Here is a 24,198-nt window from a genome sequence, read left to right as displayed (position 1 = left end):
GGCCAAGAAGTCCGCTGCACTATAGGCTTCTCTGCTCTGATCTTCACATGATGTCTATCTATAACCCTCACCTTACACAATGACTTACCTGCATTATTTATTGGCTTTTTTCTTGTATTTTCTTCCGAACACTTAAAGTTAAAGCGGGCCCTAAACAGTAGGTAATGGCGCAAGAGATTGCCACCAGCCTCTGTCAGCTGTCCCGACTCTCTCTTTAAATGAGGTGGCTGGGATGTGTTCTTGCCTGCTGCTGTGGGTGGCGCCACCCGGAGGTCAGGGACATCAGGCAGATACTTAACACCTCTGACTGAGCTGATTTGGATGTGGCTTTCTCTAATCTGTCACATTTAGAATCCGACCCATCGAGCCAGGCTGATACTGAAGGCTGTGCATACACTCCAGGGTGACACGCATCTGTGACAGGGATGAGGAGGACACTCTGGGTGTATTAGCACATAAAGGCTTTAATAGTCGACTCGCGATGACATAGATGCTCGAAGTAAACAACAGTAGTGGGTCAATTTCCTCAACAACCTTTTTAAATAGGTTAATTACCTCTTGCTGTGTGTTTTTTGAAGTCCTGGGCTCCGTTTACATAAATGCATGCTAAACAGATTGGTTATTGTAGTGCTTACAGGGGCACGAAAAATTACAACTGCCCTCCCATCCCACAGATGTGGGCACTCTGCCATGCCTCCCCTGGCTGGTCAGGCAGATGGTCAGCAAGAATCCCATTCAGCCCTACGTCTGAATCTCCCGCGCATAGTCCCCCCCCCCACCCAGCATACCACAGCACCGCCCCCGCCCCGCCCTGTCAAACCCATCCCAGCATCTCAGTGAAAGCTTGTAAAAGCTTCAGTAGATTTGTGTCTGCAAGAAATTAATAAATGTATATTTCCCAGGATATGTGAGTGGGCTGTCTGTTCCTTTTAGCCTCTCTGGCGGGGACGTGGCAGGGCGTATACGTGCAAATGTTGTATTTAGTCTGTCAGGTCATGTTTTCCTCAATGGCCTCGGCAGAACACAGGTTGCCGCCGGCTGTCCGTTTGGCATATTATTGAATGATTTAATATCATTGCAGTTGTCTTGACCTTAGTGCCGTTACATTGCAAGGGTAACCGTGCACCCGAACTGTGCCGCACGTTCAAAACTCAACATGGAGCTTGTGTAGCCCTTGATTTCACTCACATTAGCTCTTACTATTCCCTCAGTCAACCACTGTCCCTGATGTGACGGGTAGGACTTGAGAGCGAGGCCTTTTTCTTCTTTCAAACCTTTTTCGTTTCCCTTCAGGCCCACGGGGCCTCGAGAGACCCTGTCTGTTTTAGTTTGAGGAAGCACACTTAGCATTTTGATCCATTTCATTCACACTTTCTGAGATGTGGGGATGTGGACCTGCAGAGGAGGGGAAATTATACGAACTCGACATCAACACAACCACTTTGTTGCAAAATGGGACAGGAAATTATTCAAAGCATATGCTAAATGTAATGCATATATAGTAATAATTACCTGCATTTCAAAATAGCCATTCAAAATGACTGTTACCTTGAAAGTAAGCTAAAACAGTAATTAGCTGTTATTTAGCTGTTTCTTTGATAAGCAGTCTCATTGGCATTTGCTAAGACACTCCACTGCCAGCAACAACAAATGAATTCAGATCACATATTAGGCCTTATCGATCATCGCAGTTCACTATCTGCTTTGTGCTTGTTGGAATAGTGCCGTACTCCGTACAGCAGTGGTGAATCACCTACTCGCAGCTAAAAGTACAAATCAGTTTCGCCAGTGTCCGTACAAATCCTGAAGGCAAGACTGCCACTGTTGGAAAAACTATTGGTTCCTTACATTTACAAGGCCATTTGCAAGCTCAGTGTGGCGGAGGGAAATCCGAGTTGGAGTGACGCAGTTATGAACTTTCATCACGTTAATTAGTGGGCTTTGAAAGCTATAATGAAGGAAAAGCTACAGGCTTAGCTATGGTTAGTTTGATCTTTTGAAAATCTGGAGGCTGTAATTTAAGTCTAAAGAAAAACATCTTCATTTAGGCATTCTGGTTGTGTTGTGTAATGAATATTAATTTCATTTGAAAGAAAGAAATGTAAACGCTACCTTGCTTTCAAACTAAGTCCATGATTTTTATTATAGTAGATATTTTTTTGTGATTTGGTTTCTAGCTCATTTGGCTGTGTTAAATGCAGTGGTGGCAATTGTACAGTAGGAGATGCGATCAGGTGCAGATTTGACTGGGAGTGGTTTGAACAAAGGCGTCAGCATTGGCCTCCAGCTGTGGAGTAATTGGTCTTTTGAAGACTTAGTTTTCCTCTTACTCGGGGGACCGAATGCTTCCTAAACTTGGGCCCTGTTTTCCTGATTGGGAGCATAAGTCTAGCATATTGTGGGTAGGAGTGTGGTGCAACTGTCTTGTTCTCAGGAAAACATTTTAAAATCTGTATCACTGAATTTTTAAACTCCACATCACTAAGATGAATGTTTCATTTTGAAGGATATAGGTTTGATCCTGACAAGTGAATACCATTTCCATAGACGCTGCATTTCTATCAGAATGACTTTTTTCTGAACTTTTCGCAATTCTCCATGCTCCCGTCTGGCAGGCGGCACCAGTGCATCAATGCTCAGACCGACATTCTCCTAAACAGCTTCTATCCCCTGGCCATAAGACTGTTAAATGGCTAACAACTACTGCTCTCCCACAGACTATCCTCGGTCACGCTTACACACACACACACACACACACACACACACACTCATTACTGATGCCACACACTTACACCCCCTCACACCTATGCTGCTGCTAAATGATTATTGATTAGATTCATTACTACCACTATGCTGCTGCTAAATGATTATTGATTAGATTTGACTACCACTATGCTGCTGCTAAATGATTATTGATTAGATTCATTACTACCACTATGCTGCTGTTAAATGATTATTGATTAGATTTGACTACCACTATGCTGCTGCTAAATGATTATTGATTAGATTTGACTACCACTATGCTGCTGCTAAATGATTATTGATTAGATTTATGACTACCACTATGCTGCTGCTAAATTATTATTGATTCCCATTACCATTAGTATCTATTTATCCTGCTTCTGGTCACTTACTGCTGTTTACATGTTTAGTGCCTTCAGAAAGTATTCACACACCTTGACTTTTTCACATTTTGTTGTTAGAGCCTGAATTGAAAATGTATTAAATATAGATTTATGTCACTGGCCTACACACAATACCCCATAATGTAAAATGGGAATTAAAATTGGTCCAAGTGTAAAATATAAAATGTCTTTAGTAAATAAGTATTCAACCCCTTTTTGTTATGGCAAGCTTAAAAACATTCAGGAATAAAAGTGTGCCACATTTAAGTTGAATGGACTCACTCTGTGCAATAATAGTTTAAATGACTACCTCATCTCTGTACCCAACACATACAATTATCTGGAAGGTCTCTCAGTCAAGCAGTGAATTTCAAACAGATTCAAGTATTCAGACCCTTTGCTATGAGACTTGAAATTGAGCATCCTGTTTCCATTGATCATCTTTGAGCTGTTTCTACTTGATTGTAGTCCACCTGTGGTAAATTCAATTCATTGGACATGATTTGAAAAGGTACACACCTGTCTATATAAGGTCCCACAGTTTACAGTGCATGTAGGAGTAAAAACCAAATCTGGGGAAAGGTACCAAAATATTCTGCAGCATTCAAGGTCCGAAAGAACACATTGGCCTCCATCATTCTTAAATGAAAGAAGTTTGGAACCACCAAGACTCTTCCTAGAGCTGGCCGCCTGACCCAACTTAGCAATCGGGGGAGAAGGGCCTTGGTCAGGGAGGTGACCAAGAACCCGATGGTCACTCTGACAGAGTTCCTCTGTGGAGATGGGAGAACCTCCCAGGAGGACAACCATCTCTGCAGCACTCCACCCATCAGGCCTTTGTGGTAGAGTGGCCAGATGGAAGCCACTCCTCAGTAAAAGGCACATGACCGCCCACTTGGAGTTTGCCAAAGGCTCCTAAGAGTCTCAGACCACGAGAAACAAGATTCTCTGGACTGATGAAACCAAGATTGAACTCTTTGGCCTGAATGCTAAGCGTAACGTCTGGAGGAAACCTGGCACTATCCCTACGGTAAAGCATGGTGGTGGCAGCATGCAGTGGGGATGTTTTTCAGTGGCAAGGACTGGGAGACTAGTCAGAATCGAGGGAAGATGAACGGAGCAAAGTACAGAGAGGTCTGTGATGAAAACCTGCTGCAGAGCGCTCAGAACCTCATACTGGGGCGACGGTTCACCTCCCAACAGGACAACGACCCTAAGCACGCCGCAAAGGTAATGCAGGAAAGTAAATGTCCTTGAGTGGCCCAGAAAGAGCCCAGACTTGAACCCGATCGAACATCTCTGGAGAGGACTGAAAATGGCTGTGCAGCGACACTTCCCATCCAACCTGACAGAGCTTTAGAGAATCTGCGGAGAAGAATGGGAGAAACTCCCCAAATACAGGTGTGCCAAGCTTGTAGCGTCATACCCAAGAAGACTCGAGGCTGTAATCGCTGCCAAAGGTGCTTCAACAAAGTACTGAGTAAAGGTTCTGAAATATGAATTGACATGTAATTTTTATTTTTATACATTTTTTTTTTTTACATTGGATAAAAGTAGAGAGATCTACAAAATGGTCTATCATACAACTGCATTTGAGGAACAATGGGAAAGTAATTTTGCTTTGACAGTTGAAAATCACCTTTTGAATGTTTTGGTATCTAGTGAAAGAGCTCTTTGTCCACACCCATTCAGCATCGTTCACACCCTCTTAAGCTTTAGCCCCACCCATCTCGTTTCGCTCTCGGAGCGCACACTTGACGTTCTGACCGATTAGTTTACCTCTGGATAACATGAAAACAGCCTAACCAGCCCTGCTGGCAAAGATTTATTATGCTTTTTTGCAGACACCGGCCATATTTAACGGGTGTTGTACACACGTCACGTAATGTTAGCTAATGAGCCAGCCAGCTAACGTTAGCTAGTTAAACAACAATAAACAAAGTCAACAATGCCACAGTGCTGGGAGATAACCAACCAGGCTCTATTTAGAAAAGAAAATGGATTTGGGAAACAATAACGTTAGCTAGCTAGCTAACAGTACAGTTGAGCTTGAAATGAAACCACTTTGTCAAAATTAAAAACATGTAATATCTAAAAATGTAGTTAACTAATGTTACTCTCTGAGCAATTACATTCTCCTGATATCTTGTGTAGGAGAAATTAAATGCTAAGTTACAATGCTGTAACTTGAAACTTTATTTATTTAGAAGTTTTTGTTATACATTTGAATATTTGTAGCCACTTAAGGTAACACCTGCAGTCAACTTGTACAATATGTTAGGAGATAAAGAAGAGCTCGGTCTTCATTTCACCTGTCACACAATTTCACTTGTCACATAAATGACGACAGACCGGAGCCTTGTGAGCAATGTTCCCTCCAAAAAAATTCTGTCACTGAGCAAATTTCAGGACTGCTGAGTTCAAACTTGAATGTTGTGAAAATTCTGTGCAACTTCCCACATGCGTTTACTGTGAACACTGAGGCTGTACCCACTTTAAGTTACCATTTTAACAATGGCCAAGAAGGCTACTGTGGCTATTTTATCATAATGTAGGCCTACCAGAGTGGTCTATATCAAAAACAATGGAGAAAATGTGTCCCATAACATTTTAACATGGGAATAGCTGTTCTGCCATTCAGTCTACAGTAGCAGCCTGTGTGTGGTGATCAATGTAGGCCTAAATTCCATGAGACGTTTGAAAAAAAAATTAACCATTAACCTGTTTATCCACTTGTCCTTCAGACAAGGTGACTGAAAATGTGTTGTTTGATGCAAGAAACCACTTTACACATTTTTAAATGCATTATTATTCCCATACCATTATTACAGAGACTCAAACAAAATTATGGTACCCTCTACATATTGGCTACTTAGCTTATTCAAGCCGGTCTCAAAATACAACACTGCCCCTTTTTAAGACAAAAAAAGCTCTTTACCTGATTTGCTTTTCAAAGATGTCTAGAAATGTACACGTCTTGTATGAAGTAATCACTCCCCTATTAAGTGCAAATGATCTATAACTGGGCTAATAACTCACTAACTAGCAATGGATATTAACAAAATGTGCACACGTGGCTACATGCAGCTCTTGTTTTGATCTCAAACCAAGTGCATCTACTCATGACCACTCGTGCTGTAAACAGTCCAGTTCAAAGTAAATGGCACATCCATATATGGCAATGTTTTATTTGCATATAGGCCTACTATAGGCCTACTGCAGCTCTGATTAGTTATGCCGCACCGGTCTGTGTAGAGTACTGGCTGAGTAGTGCTATTCCTACACCGATGTGTTCTACCCAGGGGCGGAAATCCCGGGGGGGACGGGGGGGACACTGATTTGTCCCCCCCAATATATCACTGAAACATAACTATGTAATTTAAATAATATTAATAATACGCAATGAAAGCAATTGTGCTGCTTATAGACACTTAATAGCGCGTTTTTAAGTTTCAAAAGATTGCAACCCCCCCCACCCTTTGCCTCACAATGGTTTGATCCACTGCCAGTTCCTTAGCTTGCTAGGTAACAGAGAGGTCGTATCTACTGTCTGAAAGGCACTCAATACACGTAACTGACGTGAGGTTAATCCAGTCAATCGCGCACACACACTAGCTGAATATGCAGAGCTAGCGCGCAAATATTAACTATTAAGCTAGCTAGTACCTATTCCATTTATGTGGCGTCGTCAAAGATGGAATCAGCATGCAGATGATGTGAGTTAGTGCTTCAAAGTCCCTGTGATAAGGTTAGCGATAAACTGAAATCCAAACTGAACAGAACTACACTCTCTTCTACCATTGTCTTAAATATATTTAATGGTCTTGTTGCAAAAGCTAAATTGTCACAAGTGAACATTTATTTATTTATTTTAGTTCACCTTTATTTAACCCGGGTAGCAAACACCACTGAAGATGAATTGGTGCTCGCTAGCTTTGCAAATTCAGCTATTGTTGGAAGCCAGCCAATATGAAACAAACTATTAAAATTACAAAAGGTTGCAGCATATGTTGTGTAAATGGTGAACTCATACAGCTGTCAACTCTTGTCATTTTAATCCGTTTCACATTTGCTAGCTACCTTTTAGATCGAAGCCCAAATAGAATGATTGAAGATGATAGAAGCCCATCTCCTACTGTAAATAACCTACACACTGTGTGTGTAGCCAGCCAGCCAGCCAGGTAGAAAAATGGCAGAAAAAAAAAAGACGGACATCAGAGTATTTTTCAATACACCAAAACGCATAGTAAGAACCCTAGTAGCCTAATATCTCAAAGACTAGTTGATAAAATGTTCATAAGAAAGAAATGAAATTCTAATGGAAATGTTTCACAATGATGTCATTAGGCAGAGCAGGCAACAGATGGCACACAGACAGCAGAGTTGGGGACAGATATGCAGGGACAGACTGGCAGAGACAGGGAGTCTCAGGTAACTTTGTTGAGTCTTTGTTTGGCAACATTATGAAAGGTTCTCAATTTTTTTTTACTTGTAAAATAGGAACATAATTGGAAAATGCCACGGATACCCCCACTCTCAACTTAAACTGGTGACTGAACTAAGATTTGTTAAAGGCAATGGTATTGCTGTTGTGATTAGTTGTGTAGTTTTGGGTACCGGTAGTTAGGAGTACGGCAAACACCTTATTTCTTTGGTTCCTCAATATACATTTACCATATTACAATGTAGGCTATGTTTTACAGCACTACTTTTGGTGTCCCCCTCAGGAATTGCTCTTGAGAAAATTTCATGTAATTGTCCCCTCCAAAGTTGATATCAGATTTTCGCCAATGGTTCTACCTACAACAAAATCTCTTGCTTAGTTAGTTTTGCATACTAAATTATGCATAGTTCGTTTTGTTTCGGTATGTTGCATTGAAAGTGGCTAATATTGCATTGATTCGATCACAAATGCCACAGTAAAAAGGAAACATTGATAGGGTTAACTAACAGGGAAAACTCTAGAATGTTGAGTGAAGTTCAATCTCGTGCTTCTCGCAGTGGGCTGATACTGTATTTCTTCCGTGCCGGAGTCCAGGGGTAGCTGCGTGACGTTTAGAGGGAAAATTGCTTGTGAGTCACTCACTGTTGTGCAGCACATGCCAGGTGATCTAGTTACAGTATGGAATTCACAACTTCATGTTTGCCAGCTTATAACATCTTATAACCTATTAAGACAACTGTCTAAAATGTGCTAAATGCTCTGCGGTTGTGCATTTACTAACTAGTTAGCTAAGTGGTTAGCTTTTTGCAAAATCAAGTTTTGTTTGGTAACAGCAGAGAATCCCCTCCTGGATCAAGAGCGTTGCTGTTTAATATTTTGTTTTGTGTGTGTGCAGCAAACGGTGATTACCATTTTTTTTTTGGTTTTTTTGTTACTACTATAACTTTTGAGTTGGGATGTCTGTCCTGCAAATGCTTTAGGTCAGACTGTGTAAAATGTTCAATGAGCTTGTTGGCATTTTAGTTACATTTTCTATGGGATTTTACATGAACTTGTTAGCATTGCTAACCTTGGATTTACAAAGGCTCAGTGGAGTTTAAAAATGGCGCCCCTTATGTTCAGTTCCGGTATTACCGAATATTCCAGTATGGCACAATGTCATACCTTCGTCTCGACCATCTGGATACCGCCCAAGCCTAGTGTGCGCACGTGCAAGCGATGTGTGTGCATGTAAGAGCCTCCCGACAGGCCTTGTGGGTAATCCTCAGACATGATGGATACTGATAGTGCCCTGACTGCAGAGGGAGGTGATCCAAAGCCCACAGAGAGGGATTTAGGACAGATGAACAGAGTGAAATACGATGCCCATTTGGACAGATTCAGTAGGCCGTCACACTATGTAAGCACATCAGGATGTGCTACAAATGTTGACTGATAGTTGAAAAGAACAGTTTGGCAAACAAAACTAAAGCTCTTGAAAGAGATGCATTGCAAATGGCTGATCATTATTCACGGTTGAGGAAATAGGTGGGAAGACCATCTGTTTAAATGATGATGAAATTAATCATTTTAGAGTTGAGGCACAGCGCTGCAGGCACAGCAGCACTTCAGCACCACTGTTCCACAAGCCTTAGTGTAAAAGGGGGAACTTTCTCTGTGTGATTTATTCAAGTTCTGTAAACAAACAGATAAAACAAAGGCTTTGGCAAGAGAGAATTTCAATAGCTTTGAGAGCAAATGAGATTCTCTTTCAAAACCAAATTCCATTATTTTAGGGGGAGTGTGTTTGCTTTAGTGCAAAGCCTGCTGGGATACGCTCTACGAAGCCTTAAAGCCACAATCAGTAGTTAAAACAATAACAAAGCGTTTTCACCGCCACTTTCGTTAAAAAGCTGAGGAATGGCGTGGTACTTTCTTTTCTTTTTTTTACCACTTTCAAATTCATAGATGGAGCTATTGACCATCCATGATATCAAAATTATAGTTTTTACAGTTTTTGGAGGCTATAGTGTTTACTTTTTAGAAACATTGGCGTAAAATAAGCTTATATTTTGGGTTCTGTTGCTATACGACAGTTGAATTAAGGCCATGAGGCATTTGTAAGTTATATTTTTCAAGGATCAATGGGTACCAAAAATGGATGTAGCAACTGCAGATTGTCCCTTTTAACAGCAGGAGGCTGTTGAACTGATGTTGTCAAGGGGAATGTAACTTTACCTCTTAGCCAGTAGGATCTCCCGTTACAATGTTGGAGAGAAGTACAAATCAGGAAAATAACTGCAACAGGAAATGGTCATGTACAGTGCATTCGGAAAGTATTCAGACCCCTTGACTTTTTCCACATTTTGTTTCGTTACAGCATTAATTCATTTTAAAATGTTTTTTCCCCTCATCAATCTACACACAATACCCCATAATGACAAAGCAAATTTATAACAAAATAATACCAGGAAGTAACACATTTACATAAGTATTCAGACCCTTTAATCAGTAATTTGTTGAAGCACCTTTGGCAGTGATTACAGCATCAAGTCTTCTTGGGTATGACGCTACAAGCTTGGCACACCTGTATTTGGGGAGTTTCTCCCATTCTTCTCTGCAGATCCTCTCGAGCTCTGTCTGGTTGGATGGAGAGTGTCACTGCACAGCTATTTGTAGGTCTCTCCAGAGATGTTCAAGTCTGGCTGGGTCACTCATGGACATTCAGAGACTTGTCCCGAAGCCACTCCTGCGTTGTCTTGTCTGTGTGCTTAGGGTCGTTGTCCTGTTGGAAGGTGGGCACCCCAGTATGAGGTCCTGAGCAGGTTACAAGTATCTCGCTGTACTTTGCTCTGTTCATCTTTCCCTCGATCCTGACTAGTCTTCCCGTCCCTGCCGCTGAAAAACATCCCCACAACATGATACTTCACCGTAGGGATGGTGCCAGGTTTCCTTCAGAAGTGACACTTGGCATTCAGGCCAAAGCGTTTGATCTTGGTTTCATCAGACCAGAGAATCTTGTTTCTCATGCTCTGAGAGTCTTTAGGTGCCTTTTGGCAAACTCCAGGCAGGCTGTTATGTGCCTTTTTACTGAGGAGTGGCTTCAATCTGCCCACTCTACTAGAAAGGCCTGATTGGTGTAGTGCTGCAGAGATGGTTGTTCTTCTGGAAGGTTCTCCCATCTCAACAGAGGAGCTCTGTCAGTGATCATCGGGTTCTTGGTCACCTCCCTGACCAAAGCACTTCTCCCCCGATTGCTCAGTTTGGCCAGGCGGACAGCTCTAGGAAGAGTCTTGGTGGTTCCAAACTTCTTTCATTTAAGAATGATGGAGGCCAATGTGTTCTTTGGGACCTTAAATGCTGCAGAAATGTTTTGGTACTCTTTCCCCAGATTTTGTGTCTCGACACAATCCTGTCTCGGAGCTCTACGGACAATTCCTTCAACCTCATGGCTTGGGTTTTTGCTCTGACATGCACTGTCAGCTGTGGGACCTTTTTTATAGAGACGGGTATGTGCCTTTCCAAATCATGTGCAATCAATTGAATTTACCACAGGTAGACTCCAATGAAGTTTAGAAACAAATCCAAGGATGATCAATGGAAACAGGATGCACCTGAGCTCAATTTCCAGTCTCAGCAGAAAGGGTTTGAATAGTTATGTAAATAAGTATTTTGTTTAGAATGTTTTGCAAATTTATAAAAAACCAGTTTTCACTTTGTCATTATGGGGTGTGTAGATTGATTCATTTTAGAATAAGGCTGTTACAAAATGTGGAAAAAGTCAAGGGGTTTGAATACTTTCCGAATGCACTGCAGATGATTGCAGGGTGCATTTCCATAGAAAAGGACCCATGAGCACCAACGTGTGAGGTTCATAGGCGCTTATCAAATTAAAGGTACGACTCTATATTTTTTGGAAATGAAGGCATAGGTAAAACATTTGAACCATTTTCATCTTAAAACTGAGGCATAAGTAAAGGCTTTGATTTCTGGATAAACAGATGGAAAAGGAGTATTAGAAAACATCTACCAGAAAAAGTCTTAAGGTATCAGAAATGCATCAAAACACAGTGTTGACATAAAGACCCCTGCCAACTAATATCAACACTTACAGTACACACTGTGTACAAAACATTAGGAACACCAGCACTTTCCATGAGACTGACCAGGTGAACGCCATGATCACTTATTGATGTCACTTGTTAAATCCACTTCAATCAGTGTAGCTGAAGGGCAGAAGACGGGTTAAAGAAGGATTGTTAAGCCTTGAGACAATTGAGACATGGATTGTGTATGTGTGCCATTCAGAGGGTGAATGGGCAAGACAAAAGATTTGTCTTTGAACGGGGGATGGTAGTAGGTGTCAGGCGCGCCTGTTTCAGTGTGTCTCGAACTGCAACCCTGCTGGGTTTTGCACGATCAACAGTTTCCCTTGTGTATCAAGAATGGTCCACCACCCAAAGGACAACCAGGCAAAGAGAAGGGGGAGGGGAATGCAACTCATTATTAGGAAGGTGTTTTTAATGTTTTGTACACAGTGTATTTACATACAGTACACTTATTACTGCAACTGAATTGGCTACAATAGGAAATCATAGTAGTCACAAACCACAGTTGGGTCACCTGCTACAATCCTCCATTCCACTGGTATACTGTTATGTTCAGTACTACAGTCCTCCATTCCACTGGTATACTGTTATGTCCAGCTCATAGTGTCTTGCTACAGTCCTCCATTCCACTGGTATACTGTTATGTCCAGCTCATAGTGTCTCCTGCTACAGTCCTCCATTCCACTGGTATAATGTTATGTTCAGTACTACAGTCCTCCATTCCACTGGTATACTGTTATGTCCAGCTCATAGTGTCTCCTGCTACTGTCCTCCATTCCACTGGTATACTGTTATGTTCACTACTATAGTCCTCCATTCCACTGGCATAATGTTATGTTCAGTACTACAGTCCTCCATTCCACTGGTATACTGTTATGTTCAGCTCATAACTGATTTCTTTCTCTTTTTGAGTTCTGGACAACCCCTGCCTCTCTCTCCCAGCTCTTACTGACACTTACCCATAAGCCCCCGTTCTTTCCATTTACTGTAACCAGCATCCTCACCCACTGAACACCTGTGGAATTGCCCTAGGCCCATTGACTTGGAAACATATAGTTATCCCCCCCAAAATTTGACTTTTTAAAAAAATCATTAAACTCAAATCTGACAGTGTAAGCCTCCAATAAACGTTAACATAAAAGTTGTACTACAATCTGTAACTTTCATCAAACCCAGAAGTGATGTATTTGCTCTGATGTAATGCAGCATGAATACAACTGTTTTTAATTCATAGGGGTCATGTAGATTCATATACATACACACACACACACACACACACACACACAAAGACAGACAGACAGACATGCCCTCCAGACTGCTCTGTCGGTCTGTCAGCCAGTGTTTGTGTTCTAATGAGAGAGTGACCTCGTAAAATGACCAACCTGGAACTCGCCTCCTACATTTCTCTGGCAACTCAGTTGTCCAAGACCATCTGCATAATGTAGTTCTTGTGCTGGATCAAGACATTGCCATTTGGTTATGGTAACAAAAGGATGGTAAAAATACTCCCTCCCTGCTTGCCATTGCAAGCGGCACAAAGTTTGATCTGATGATAACCTAAGTCCTTGTGACATGCTGTGTTCTCATGAATAGATAAAAACATAAATGCTTTTAAATTTTTTCCGAGTTTCATCATGATGTAGCTATAAATTCTACCTACACTGATAATATTCATGTTCATCCTCGCTGCTCTCTGTGGGAGGAAGCTCTACAGACTGAGTGTTTTCTATATTGTGTTACTCCAGCTGAGTAAACCATTGAAAACAAGCCAGTGTTTTCTCAGCAAGGTCACTTCAGCCTGCTGTTTGCCATGATGACATCAGTGTGGCAGTAGCTCGTTGGGCTGTACCCCGGAGCTCACAAACCCCCACCACCTCCCAACCCTAAACAAATGGCACTATATATGAAAGACTCTAGCCTCTGTGATCTAAGGGGGTAAGGGTACTGTACAAGGTTCAGAGGAAGGATACATACCCCCAAAACTTTAAGGCAGTACGGTAATCCGACTCCTACATAGTAGGCCTCCGAGACAAGCTATAATCCCATTACTGTATTTGTACTTCATTACTAAATTACTTAAGACTCACGCAAAGTGGCTACTTTTCCCAGTCCAAAACGTTCCTGTCTATTGAAACCTTCACACGTGCCTAGACGGCTCCTCTTTTCCACATGATTAACCAGAGGTCCACTATGGCCCAGAGGTGTGTTGTGTTGTGGGGGCCTAGGCCAGGCCAGAGCACAGGGTAAATATTTACCCTGCTATTATGGCTGCTAATGAATTTGAGGTGAAAAAAGACACTGAACTGTGTTTAGTTTTTTTTTCCTTCCAAGTACACAGTGAATGCCATTACCAAAGTGGAGAGGCAATTACTTTTTCTGAGATTTACATTATTACACGAATTTACTGGAAATAGGATTGCGTCAAATTATTTCATCTCGTAGATTGAGAAGATTGTATATTTTAATACTGAAACTCATCATGCGGAAATCACACATCTCCTTTACCTTCATTAAGCATTGAAAAGCTACGGAATCTAGTCCATTTCCCATAGACGTACTGCTGTTGACAGTATGGAGAAAAAGATTTGAATGCATGCCATAGAAATATTCCGTTTTTTGATTTCTTGTGGTATTTGTGTTATACACAAGACTAGATGCACAAACTATTTCACAAAACTACAATCATGTTTTCTGTTGTGGGCAAACATTGTTCTCTGTGCCGCAAGGACTTTACTACACTCATCAGTTTTCTGTTTTCAAGATTCCGGGGGAAACTGCTTATTGCACAAATGGAAAGTAGGAAATAATTACTATAGGTGCCTGAAGATTTTATTTTACCTCAGCTTAAATGTTATAGTGTAATTTCCACAGCATGCTATCGGTAATAATAGGCTGAAAAATGTTCTCAATTTGAGACTATGTCCCAATCTTTTACTGACAATATTCAATAAAAAATATGGAGGATTGGAAATGATGCAGACGACAATTACATTGATGGAAGCAACAATCCAGCTGCGGTATTAAAGCTGATCTACCCCCTAAAATGTGTGTGTGTGTGTGTGTGTGTGCGCACACCTATATATCTGTACACTACCTTTCAAAAGTTTGGGGTCACTTAGAAATGTCCTTGTTTTTGAAAGAAAAGCATTTTTTTATGTCCATTAAAATAACATCAAATCGATCAGAATTACAGTGTAGACATTGTTGTAAATGACTATTGTAGCTGGAAACAGCAGATTTCTTTTTTTTTATGATACAGTGGGGGGGGAAAGTATTTGATCCCCTGCTGATTTTGTACGTTTGCCCACTGACAAAGAAATTATCAGTCTATAATTTTAATGGTAGGTTTATTTGAACAGTTAGAGACAGAATAACAACAAAAAAATCCAGAAAAACGCATGTCAAAAATGTTATAAAATGATTAGCATTTTAATGAGGGAAATAAGTATTTGACCCCCTCTGCAAAACATGACTTAGTACTTGGTGGCAAAACCCTTGTTGGCAATCACAGAGGTCAGACGTTTCTTGTAGTTGGCCACCAGGTTTGCACACATCTCAGGAGGGATTTTGTCCCACTCCTCTTTGCAAATCTTCTCCAAGTCATTAAGGTTTCGAGGCTGACGTTTGGCAACTTGAACCTTCAGCTCCCTCCACAGATTTTCTATGGGATTAAGGTCTGGAGACTGGCTAGGCCACTCCAGGACCTTAATGTCCTTCTTCTTGAGCCACTCCTTTGTTGCCTTGGCTGTGTGTTTTGGGTCATTGTCATGCTGGAATACCCATCCACGACCCATTTTCAATGCCCTGGCTGAGGGAAGGAGGTTCTCACCCAAGATTTGACGGTACATGGCCCCGTCCATCGTCCCTTTGATGCGGTGAAGTTGTCCTGTCCCCTTAGCAGAAAAACACCCCCAAAGCATAATGTTTCCACCTCCATGTTTGACGGTGGGGATGGTGTTCTTGGGGTCATAGGCAGCATTCCTCCTCCTCCAAACACGGCGAGTTGAGTTGATGCCAAAGAGCTCCATTTTGGTCTCATCTGACCACAACACTTTCACTAGTTGTCCTCTGAATCATTCAGATGTTCATTGGCAAACTTCAGACGGGCATGTATATGTGCTTTCTTGAGCAGGGGGACCTTGCGGGCACTGCAGGATTTCAGTCCTTCACGGCGTAGTGTGTTACCAATTGTTTTCTTGGTGACTATGGTCCCAGCTGCCTTGAGATCATTGACAAGATCCTCCCGTGTAGTTCTGGGCTGATTCCTCACCGTTCTCATGATCATTGCAACTCCACGAAGTGAGATCTTGCATGGAGCCCCAGGCCGAAGGAGATTGACAGTTCTTTTGTGTTTCTTCCATTTGCGAATAATCGCACCAACTGTTGTCACCTTCTCACCAAGCTGCTTGGCGATGGTCTTGTAGCCCATTCCAGCCTTGTGTAGGTCTACAATCTTGTCCCTGACATCCTTGGAGAGCACTTTGTTCTTGGCCATGGTGGAGAGTTTGGAATCTGATTGCTTCTGTGGACAGGTGTCTTTTTATACAGGTAACAAGCTGAGATTAGGAGCACTCCCTTTAAGAGTGCGCTCCTAATCTCAGCTCGTTACCTGTATAAAAGACACCTGGGAGCCAGAAATCTTTCTGATTGAGAGGGGGTCAAATACTTATTTTCCTCACTGTATATCTACAGTTGAAGTCAGAAGTTTACATACACTTAGGTTGGAGTCATTAAAACTCAATTTTCAACCACTCCGCAAATTTCTTGTTAACAAACTATAGTTTTGGCAAATCGGTTAGGACATCTACTTCGTGCATGACACAAGTAATTTTTCCAACAATTGTTTACCGACAGATTATTTCACTGTATCACAATTCCAGTGGGTCAGAAGTTTACATACGCAAAATACAGCTTGGAAAATTCCAGAAAATGAGGTCATGGCTTTAGAAGCTTCTGATTGGCTAATTAACATCATTTGAGTCAATTGGAGGTGTACCTGTGGATGTATTTCAAGGCCTACCTTCAAACTCAGTGCCTCTTTGCTTGACATCAAGACAAAATCAAAAGAAAGCAGCCAAGACTTCACAAAAAAATTATAGACTTCCAGAAGTCTGGTTCATCCTTGGGCGCAATTTCCAAACGCCTGAAGGTACCACGTTCATCTGTACAAACAATAGTACGCAAGAATAAACACCATGGGACCACGCAGCCATCATATCGCTCAGGAAGGAGACGCGTTCTGTCTCTTAGAGATGAACATACTTTGCGAAAAGTGAAAATCCATCCCAGAAGAACAGCAAAGGAGCTTGTGAAGATGCTGGAGGAAACGGGTACAAAAGTATCTATATCCACAGTATATCAACATAACCTGAGAGGCCGCTCAGCAAGGAAGAAGCCACTGCTCAAAAACCGCCATAAAAAAAGCCAGACTATGGTTTGCAACTGCACATGGGGACAAATATCGTACTTTTTGGAGAAATGTCTTCTGGTCTGATGAAACAAAAATAGAACTGTTTGGCCATAATGACCATTGTTATGTTTGGAGGAAAAAGGGGGAGGCTTGCAAGCCAAAGAACACCATCCCAACCGTGAAGCACGGGGGTGGCAGCATCATGTTGTGGGGGTTCGTTGCTACAGGAGGGACTGGTGCACTTTACAAAATAGATAGCACCATGAGGATGGAAAAGTGTGGATATATTGAAGCAACATCTCAAGACGTCAGTCAGGAAGTTAAAACTTGGTCGCAAATGGGCCTTCCAAATGGACAATGACCCCAAGCATGCTTCCAAAGTTGTGGCAAAATGGCTTAAGGACAAAGTCAAGTAATTGGAGTGGCCATCACAAAGCCCTGACCTCAATCCTATAGAAAATGTGTGGGCAGAACTGAGAAAGCGTGTGCGAGCAAGGAGGCCCACGAACCTGACTCAGTTACACCAGCTCTGTCGGAAGGAATGGGCCAAAATTCACCCAACTTATTGTGGGAAGTTTGTGGAAGGCTACCTAAAACATTTGACCCAAGTTAAACAATTTAAAGGCAATGCTACCAAATACTAATTGAGTGCATGTAAACTTCCGACCCACTGGGAATGTGATAAAATAAATAAAAGCTGAAATAAATCATTCTCTCTACTATTATTCTGACATTTCACATTCTTAAAATAAAGTGGTGATCCTAACTGACCTAAAACAGGGAATGTTTACCAGGATTAAATGTCAGGAATTGTGAAACTGAGTTTAAATGTATTTGGCTAAGGTGTATGTAAACTTCCGACTTTAACTGTACATTGGCGTACAGAGTCCCATTATCAGCAACCATCACTCCTGTGTTCCAATGACACGTTGTTAGCCCTTTAAAATGATACACTTGGCTTAGCTAATTGATTATTAGAAAACCCTTTTACAATTATGTTAGCACAGCACAAATTGTGCTGATTTAAAGAAGCAATACAACTGGCCTTCTTTAGACTAGTTGAGTATCTGGAGCATCAACATTTGTGGGTTCAATTACAGGCTCAAAATGGCCAGAAACAAAGAACTTTCTTCTGAAACTCATCAGTCTGTTCTTGTTCTCAGAAATGAAGGCTATTCCATGCGAGAAATGGCCAAGAAACTGAAGATCTCGTACAACGCTGTGTACTACTCCCTTCACAGAACGGCGCAAACTAGCTCGAACCAGAATAGAATGAGGAGTGGGTGGCCCCGGTGCACAACCTGAGCAAAAGGACAAGTACATTAGTGTCTAGTTTTGAGAAACAGAAGCCCCACAAGTCCTCAACTGGCAGCTTCATTAAATAGTACCCGCAAAACACCAGTCTCAACAGTAAAGAGGCGACTCCGGGACGCTGGCCTTCTAGGGAGAGTTCCTCTGTCCAGTGTATGTGTTCTTTTTTGTCCATCTTTTTTTTTTTTTTGGCCAGTCTGATATATGGCTTTTTCTTTGCAACTCTTGATTTTATGTTATACGTAAAGCCTCTATGTAAATATTGATTATCTGACTCCATTTAAATTAATTTAACACTGTGTGCAAAAGATTGTTGATTCAGGCTCCAATTCTATCAAAGAGACATTGTCATTGGATATTAACCCAAAACCACACCTATCCATAGAAATATACATTTGATCAGGATCTGAGTGTTATGGTGCTGTGAGGAGCCCCTGTGTGGCCGAGCCCTCGTCAACATCCTCCTCAGATGAAGTTGTAGCAAATGTTGGGATCCCAGTCGTGGCCGAGATAGTTAGTGCTGAGAGAGAGTGCAATGCAGGGGTTATAATTAAATAACCTTGGCTGACAATTAGCATTCAGTAATTACCTGCACCGAGTCCTTCATCACTCGCTGTGGTTTGTGAGGACATTTCCCGGCATCATAAATAACTTAGGAACATTCCGTTGCGTTCTTTCAAGCTCGCAATACTGGTGTTGAGTGAAGAAGAATTGATTGTCTTGTCCAGACAATGTGATCTTGTAGGACTAACCTGTTTTTGTTTTGCTGCTTTCACTAAACCACAGGAAAAGTAGGAATATGCAAGACTGGTATCAGTAGTCCAAGGCTGCAGTAACACATTGCAGCGTTTTAGATGGATCAATTCAAATGCTAATGCATTCCAGGAAGTGTGCCTGCTACAGTATGTGATCATGCTGAATACAGTGACTTTTTCCCCACTGGTATAAATCTTTTTCATGTAAGCTGCAGTATGCGGCATGAATGTAAACATTATTATTTCTATAGCCCAGGCACACACCATTTCACCACTCTCCTTTCTCTCACTCTCGCCTACAGAGGTGCCCCAGAAGGGTAGTGATGAAAAAGTAGGGGAGTCCCTCTCAGACTCCTCCCTGTTTGTCCGCTGGGGTCATGACCTAGGTCCTGAGAGTCGTCGTGTGGCGCTGAAGAAGTTCCAGTACTATGGCTACAACGGTTACCTCAGTGACCGCCTCTCTCTGGCCAGACCCATCCCAGACCTCAGACCTGATGGGTACATGACCTTTGACTCTTTTGTTGGTTCCTTTTCATTGTCCATAAAAAAACAAAAGTTTCTTGTTCATATCTTCTCTGTTTGCTGTTTCTCCTCAGGTGCAGAAACATGTCGTACCCCACCAATCTCCCACAAGTAAGTATCATATTTATCTTTGTGAATGAGGCCCTGTCGGTCATCCTGCGCTCCATCCACACAGCCATGAACAGGACTCCCTCCCACCTCCTCAAGGAGATCATCCTGGTCGACGACAACAGCAATAATGGTAACTCCTATATTTTTTTTATTTAACCTTTATTTAACTAGGCAAGTCAGGTAACTCCTATATTCCTACTAAATGTAGCCTACAAAGTATACACACTGCATTGTATACAGGAATCCATTCAGACTGCTTACTATCTTAAATTAAATCACTTCTAAATCCAGGAAGTAACACAAAATGTGGAAAAAGTCAAGGGGTGTGAATACTTTCTGAAAGCACTGTATATCCATTCACACTTGACATTCTTGAGGACCGACAGTGCATCAGGAGTTTCTCTATAATCTTATTACTGGTAATAAACTCATGAAATGTATCTTACTCCATACAAATTCACAATATCTTTAAAAAATGCGCTGGTGTTGCCTGCCAATTTAATGGATTACTTTCACACGGCTCCGAATTAAGTTATTTGTTAGCCTAGTTATTTCAGCATGACAGACCTGCATGTTGATCAGCTATAGAGCCAGAGAGAAGTGAGAAGATTTTAAAGGCTCTATTTTACCTAGACTGATCATTTCATATGAAGGTGTTTTTAGCTGCATACTTTACTAAACATATCTGTTGATGACAAATGGTCAAAAGAGTCCGGCAGAGGGATTTAAAAAAAAGACTGCTTCTTTTGAATGTATATTTTTATTGAGGACTCCTATTTCAGGATGTAAATGTTGAATCATTACATTAAAAAGAGAGGCGCTTCTGTAATGTAAATTGTCTGAATACGGAGCTGAATAGCTGAGATGCAGGGTATTGTCGAGAGTGGAAATGAAGCTGTAAAAGTTTCCTTTGTGGCCATTGGTATTCTAATTAATTCCTTGGCAGTTGGCTCACTTTGAATAATGTGACTCTTCCCGTTCTGTACAGTTTCAGGAGTCTGGCTAACGGCTCTCCATCCTGTGTGGGGTGTCTCATAGTGTCAGCTGGGATTACTTCCCATGACAATCCCAGTAACCAAATCGACCTTAGTCCTTTTATTTGTCCTTTTCATTTCTTAAGAAGTTAAATGACTGTGGGCCTCCCGAGTGGCGCAGTGGTCTAAGGTACTGCATCGCAGTGCTAGCTGTGCCACTAGACATTCTGGGTTCGAGTCCAGGTTCTGTTGCAGCCGGCCCAGCGTCGTCCGGGTTAGGGGAGGGTTCGGCTGGCAGGGATGTCCTTGTCCCATCGTGCACTAGCGACTCCTGTGGCGGGCCGGGCACAGTGCACGCTGACACGGTTGTGGTTGCGGCTGGCTTCTGGGTTAAGTGGGCATTGTCAAGAAGCAGTGCGGCTTGGTTGGGTTGTGTTTCGGAGGACGCACGGCTCTTGACCTTCGCCTCTCCCGAGTCTCATTGCTGCTACTCCCGTACGGACAAGACTGTAACTACCAATTGGATACCACGAAATTGGGGAGAACCTTTTCTTCTTCCTTAACATGTCTCAAAGCCATTTTCCCATGAACTCCAACACCACTGTAATGAAAACAGACATTGATGTCCGGTCCTCGCCCTTCATGTCCCAATCACTCCATCTGGTTGCCATGGTGAGACACTGCCACGACCACCTAGCAAATGAAAACAAACAGGTGGCAGATGGAGCTTGTGGGAAAGCAGAATTGACTTCCTTCAACCAGGCGATGCTGATAGACATCAATAATCCCAACCGCAATATTATTTGAAATCCCCTTTACAAATAGAATTTGGGACCGTAAAGCACTTTTCAATTGTGTGGTTAAAGTCGATAGTCCAAGGTACATGCCTTCAGCAGATTTCACTGGTGCAGGATATTATAAGACATTCTATTCTACTGTATCTTTGTCTGACTCTCTGACATTGCTCATCCAAATATTTATATATTCTTAATTCCATTCCTTTACTTAGATTTGTGTGTATTGTGTTTATTGTTGTGAAATTGTTAGATATTACTGCACTGTTGGAGCTAGAAACACAAGCATTTCGCTACACTCGCAATAACATCTGCTAAACACATGTATGTGACCAATAAAATTTGATTTGACATAATGAGAAATACCTGCACGCTGTTTCAAGGCTCCCTTTGTTGTATTCAACAATGTTTCAGCCACTGTGGTTCTTTGTTAAGGTCAGACAGACAGACTCTATAAAATGTCTCTCCATTTTCTCTTTCTGTACTGTCTATGAATGTTTCTATAGCTGAGCTGAAGGAGAACCTGCAGAACTTTGTGAAGGAAACCAACTCCCAGCGGCCAGACTTCATCAAGGTGGTCCGCCACGACAAGCAGGAGGGGCTGATCCGCTCCAGAGTCAGTGGGTGGAGGGCCGCCAGCGCCCCCATCGTTGCCCTGTTCGATGCCCACGTGGAGTTTAACATTGGATGGTAAGGGACTGGAATTCCACGTGTATGTTCCAATCTATCCAACAGCTTAAAACATTTCATGTCTAGTTATGATCTTTGCTGTATGTGCGGTATAATTGATATGTGCTGCATTTTCTCAGTAATTACTTAATAGAGCTATTACATAACTGTGATTAGATGAGAGGGTTGTCAGAATAATATATGTGACTGCCCTCAGTGCTGGAGTGCTCAAAGGGTTGACGTACTGCTGACTGGAGTCGAGATGTGTTGTTCATGGCAATGTAGTGAAACGGGGCTTTCTGTCATCTGACAGAGTGTATGTGTCTGTTAATCATTCTCTCCACAGCTTGACAGGTCGACCGACCGACACGTATATCTCTGAAGAGCCTGGGCTCAATCCCAAAAAACTCCTGAGGTGCTTTGGCACAGCTCTCAGAACAGACATTTCAGAGGCCTTCTCAGTCTTCTGAGCTACCAGATTTTTGTGTCTTCGACTAATGAAATAATTTGGCTCAATGTGGCGGCAGTGCCTGAAAAGGAGAGCTCATGAGGCTCTCAGCCTGTCTTTTATGCACACAAACATGTTGGCTATTCATTTTAACATTGATCTGAGGCCTTTTATATAGAACAAGGCTGACGCTATTTGTGATGACTGCTGATGACCTGTCATTCCATACAATTTTGTGGAGCTCTAACGTTTTTATTTTGAATGATTGATTGAAAAATGGCTGTTGTTAAACAAGAGGGTGACTGACTGCTATATTTATTTATCACATCACTCTATTCTACATTAAATTATCAGAAACGATGCACATTTTGTCTAATACCAGTTAAGTGCCAGTCAGCAACAGATTTTCTGTCTATCTAGTCTATAATGGAAAACTCAAAACACCCATGTAGAAGACTTCAAATGACTTTTTAGTGAGTAGAACGACACTGAACAAAAATATAAACGCAACAATTTCCAAGATTTTACAGAGTTACAGTTCATATAAGGAAATCAGTCAAATTAATGAAATAAATTAGGCCCGACACTATTGATTTCACATGACTGGGAATAGATATATGCATCTGTTGTTCACAGATTAAATTAGATTTTCAAACTAATAAACATTTTATAGAACATTTTACAAATGAATAAAAAACCAAATATGTATTGATTGCATTTGTCGTAACATCCTAGAGTCTCCAGAGTTAATTGGTGAAGCATCTTTGGCAGCCATGACCACAACTGTGAATCATTTTGAATACAATTTTACCAACCTTGCACAACTCTTATTAGGGTAACATATATCCATAAATTTTTATTAACATTGCTCAAGCTCAGTAAATTTGATTGGGAATCATTGATTGGTTCCGTGTGGCTCAGTTGGTTGATTATATTGTGCTTGCAACGCCAGGGTTGTGTGTTTTGATTCCCATTTCATATTTCTTTTGATCCTGACAAACTCCCCAGTCCCTCCCGGTGACAAGCATACCCATAACATGATGCTGCCACCACAATAGATTCCCAACCAAATTTACTGAGCTTGAGCAATTTTGCCAAAAACTATGGATAATACAGTATGTTGCCATAAGTGTTGTGCAAAGTTGGTAGAATCTTATATACTGAACAAAAATATAAACTCAATGTAAAGTGTTGGTTTCCTGAGCTGAAATAAGATCCCAGAAATATTCTTAATGCACAAAAAGCTTATTTCTCTCAAATTTAGTTCACAAATATGTTTACATCCCTGTTAGTGAGCATTTCTCCTTTGCCAAGATAATCCATCCACCTGACAGTTGTGGAATATCAAGGAACTGATTAAACAGCATGATCATTACACAGGTGCATCTTGTGCTGGGGACAATGAAAGGCCACTGAAATGTGCAGTTTTGTAAGACAACACAATGCCACAGTTGTCTCAAGTTTTGAGGGAGCGTGCAATTGGCATGCTGACTGCAGGAATGTCCACCAGAGCTGTTTTTCAGAACTTGAATGTTCCTTTCTCTACC

General features: G+C 41.6%; 1 protein-coding gene across 1 annotated transcript in view; it reads left to right on the top strand.

Annotated features, from left to right (window-relative positions):
* LOC106573212 (polypeptide N-acetylgalactosaminyltransferase 18) overlaps positions 1-24,198 on the top strand; it is a 97,752-nt gene that overhangs the window by 11,194 nt on the left and 62,360 nt on the right. Inside the window, exons 2-4 of the mRNA XM_014148041.1 lie at positions 19,436-19,631; positions 19,730-19,896; positions 22,041-22,224. Of these exons, the coding sequence (XP_014003516.1) occupies positions 19,436-19,631; positions 19,730-19,896; positions 22,041-22,224 (547 nt within the window). The remainder of the gene's footprint in view (positions 1-19,435; positions 19,632-19,729; positions 19,897-22,040; positions 22,225-24,198) is intronic.

Source organism: Salmo salar, chromosome ssa16, assembly GCF_905237065.1.
Source record: "Salmo salar chromosome ssa16, Ssal_v3.1, whole genome shotgun sequence".
Classification (NCBI taxonomy): domain Eukaryota; kingdom Metazoa; phylum Chordata; class Actinopteri; order Salmoniformes; family Salmonidae; genus Salmo; species Salmo salar.
Note: the sequence above shows the minus strand (reverse complement) of the source record. Positions and strands in the feature narration are given on the sequence as shown.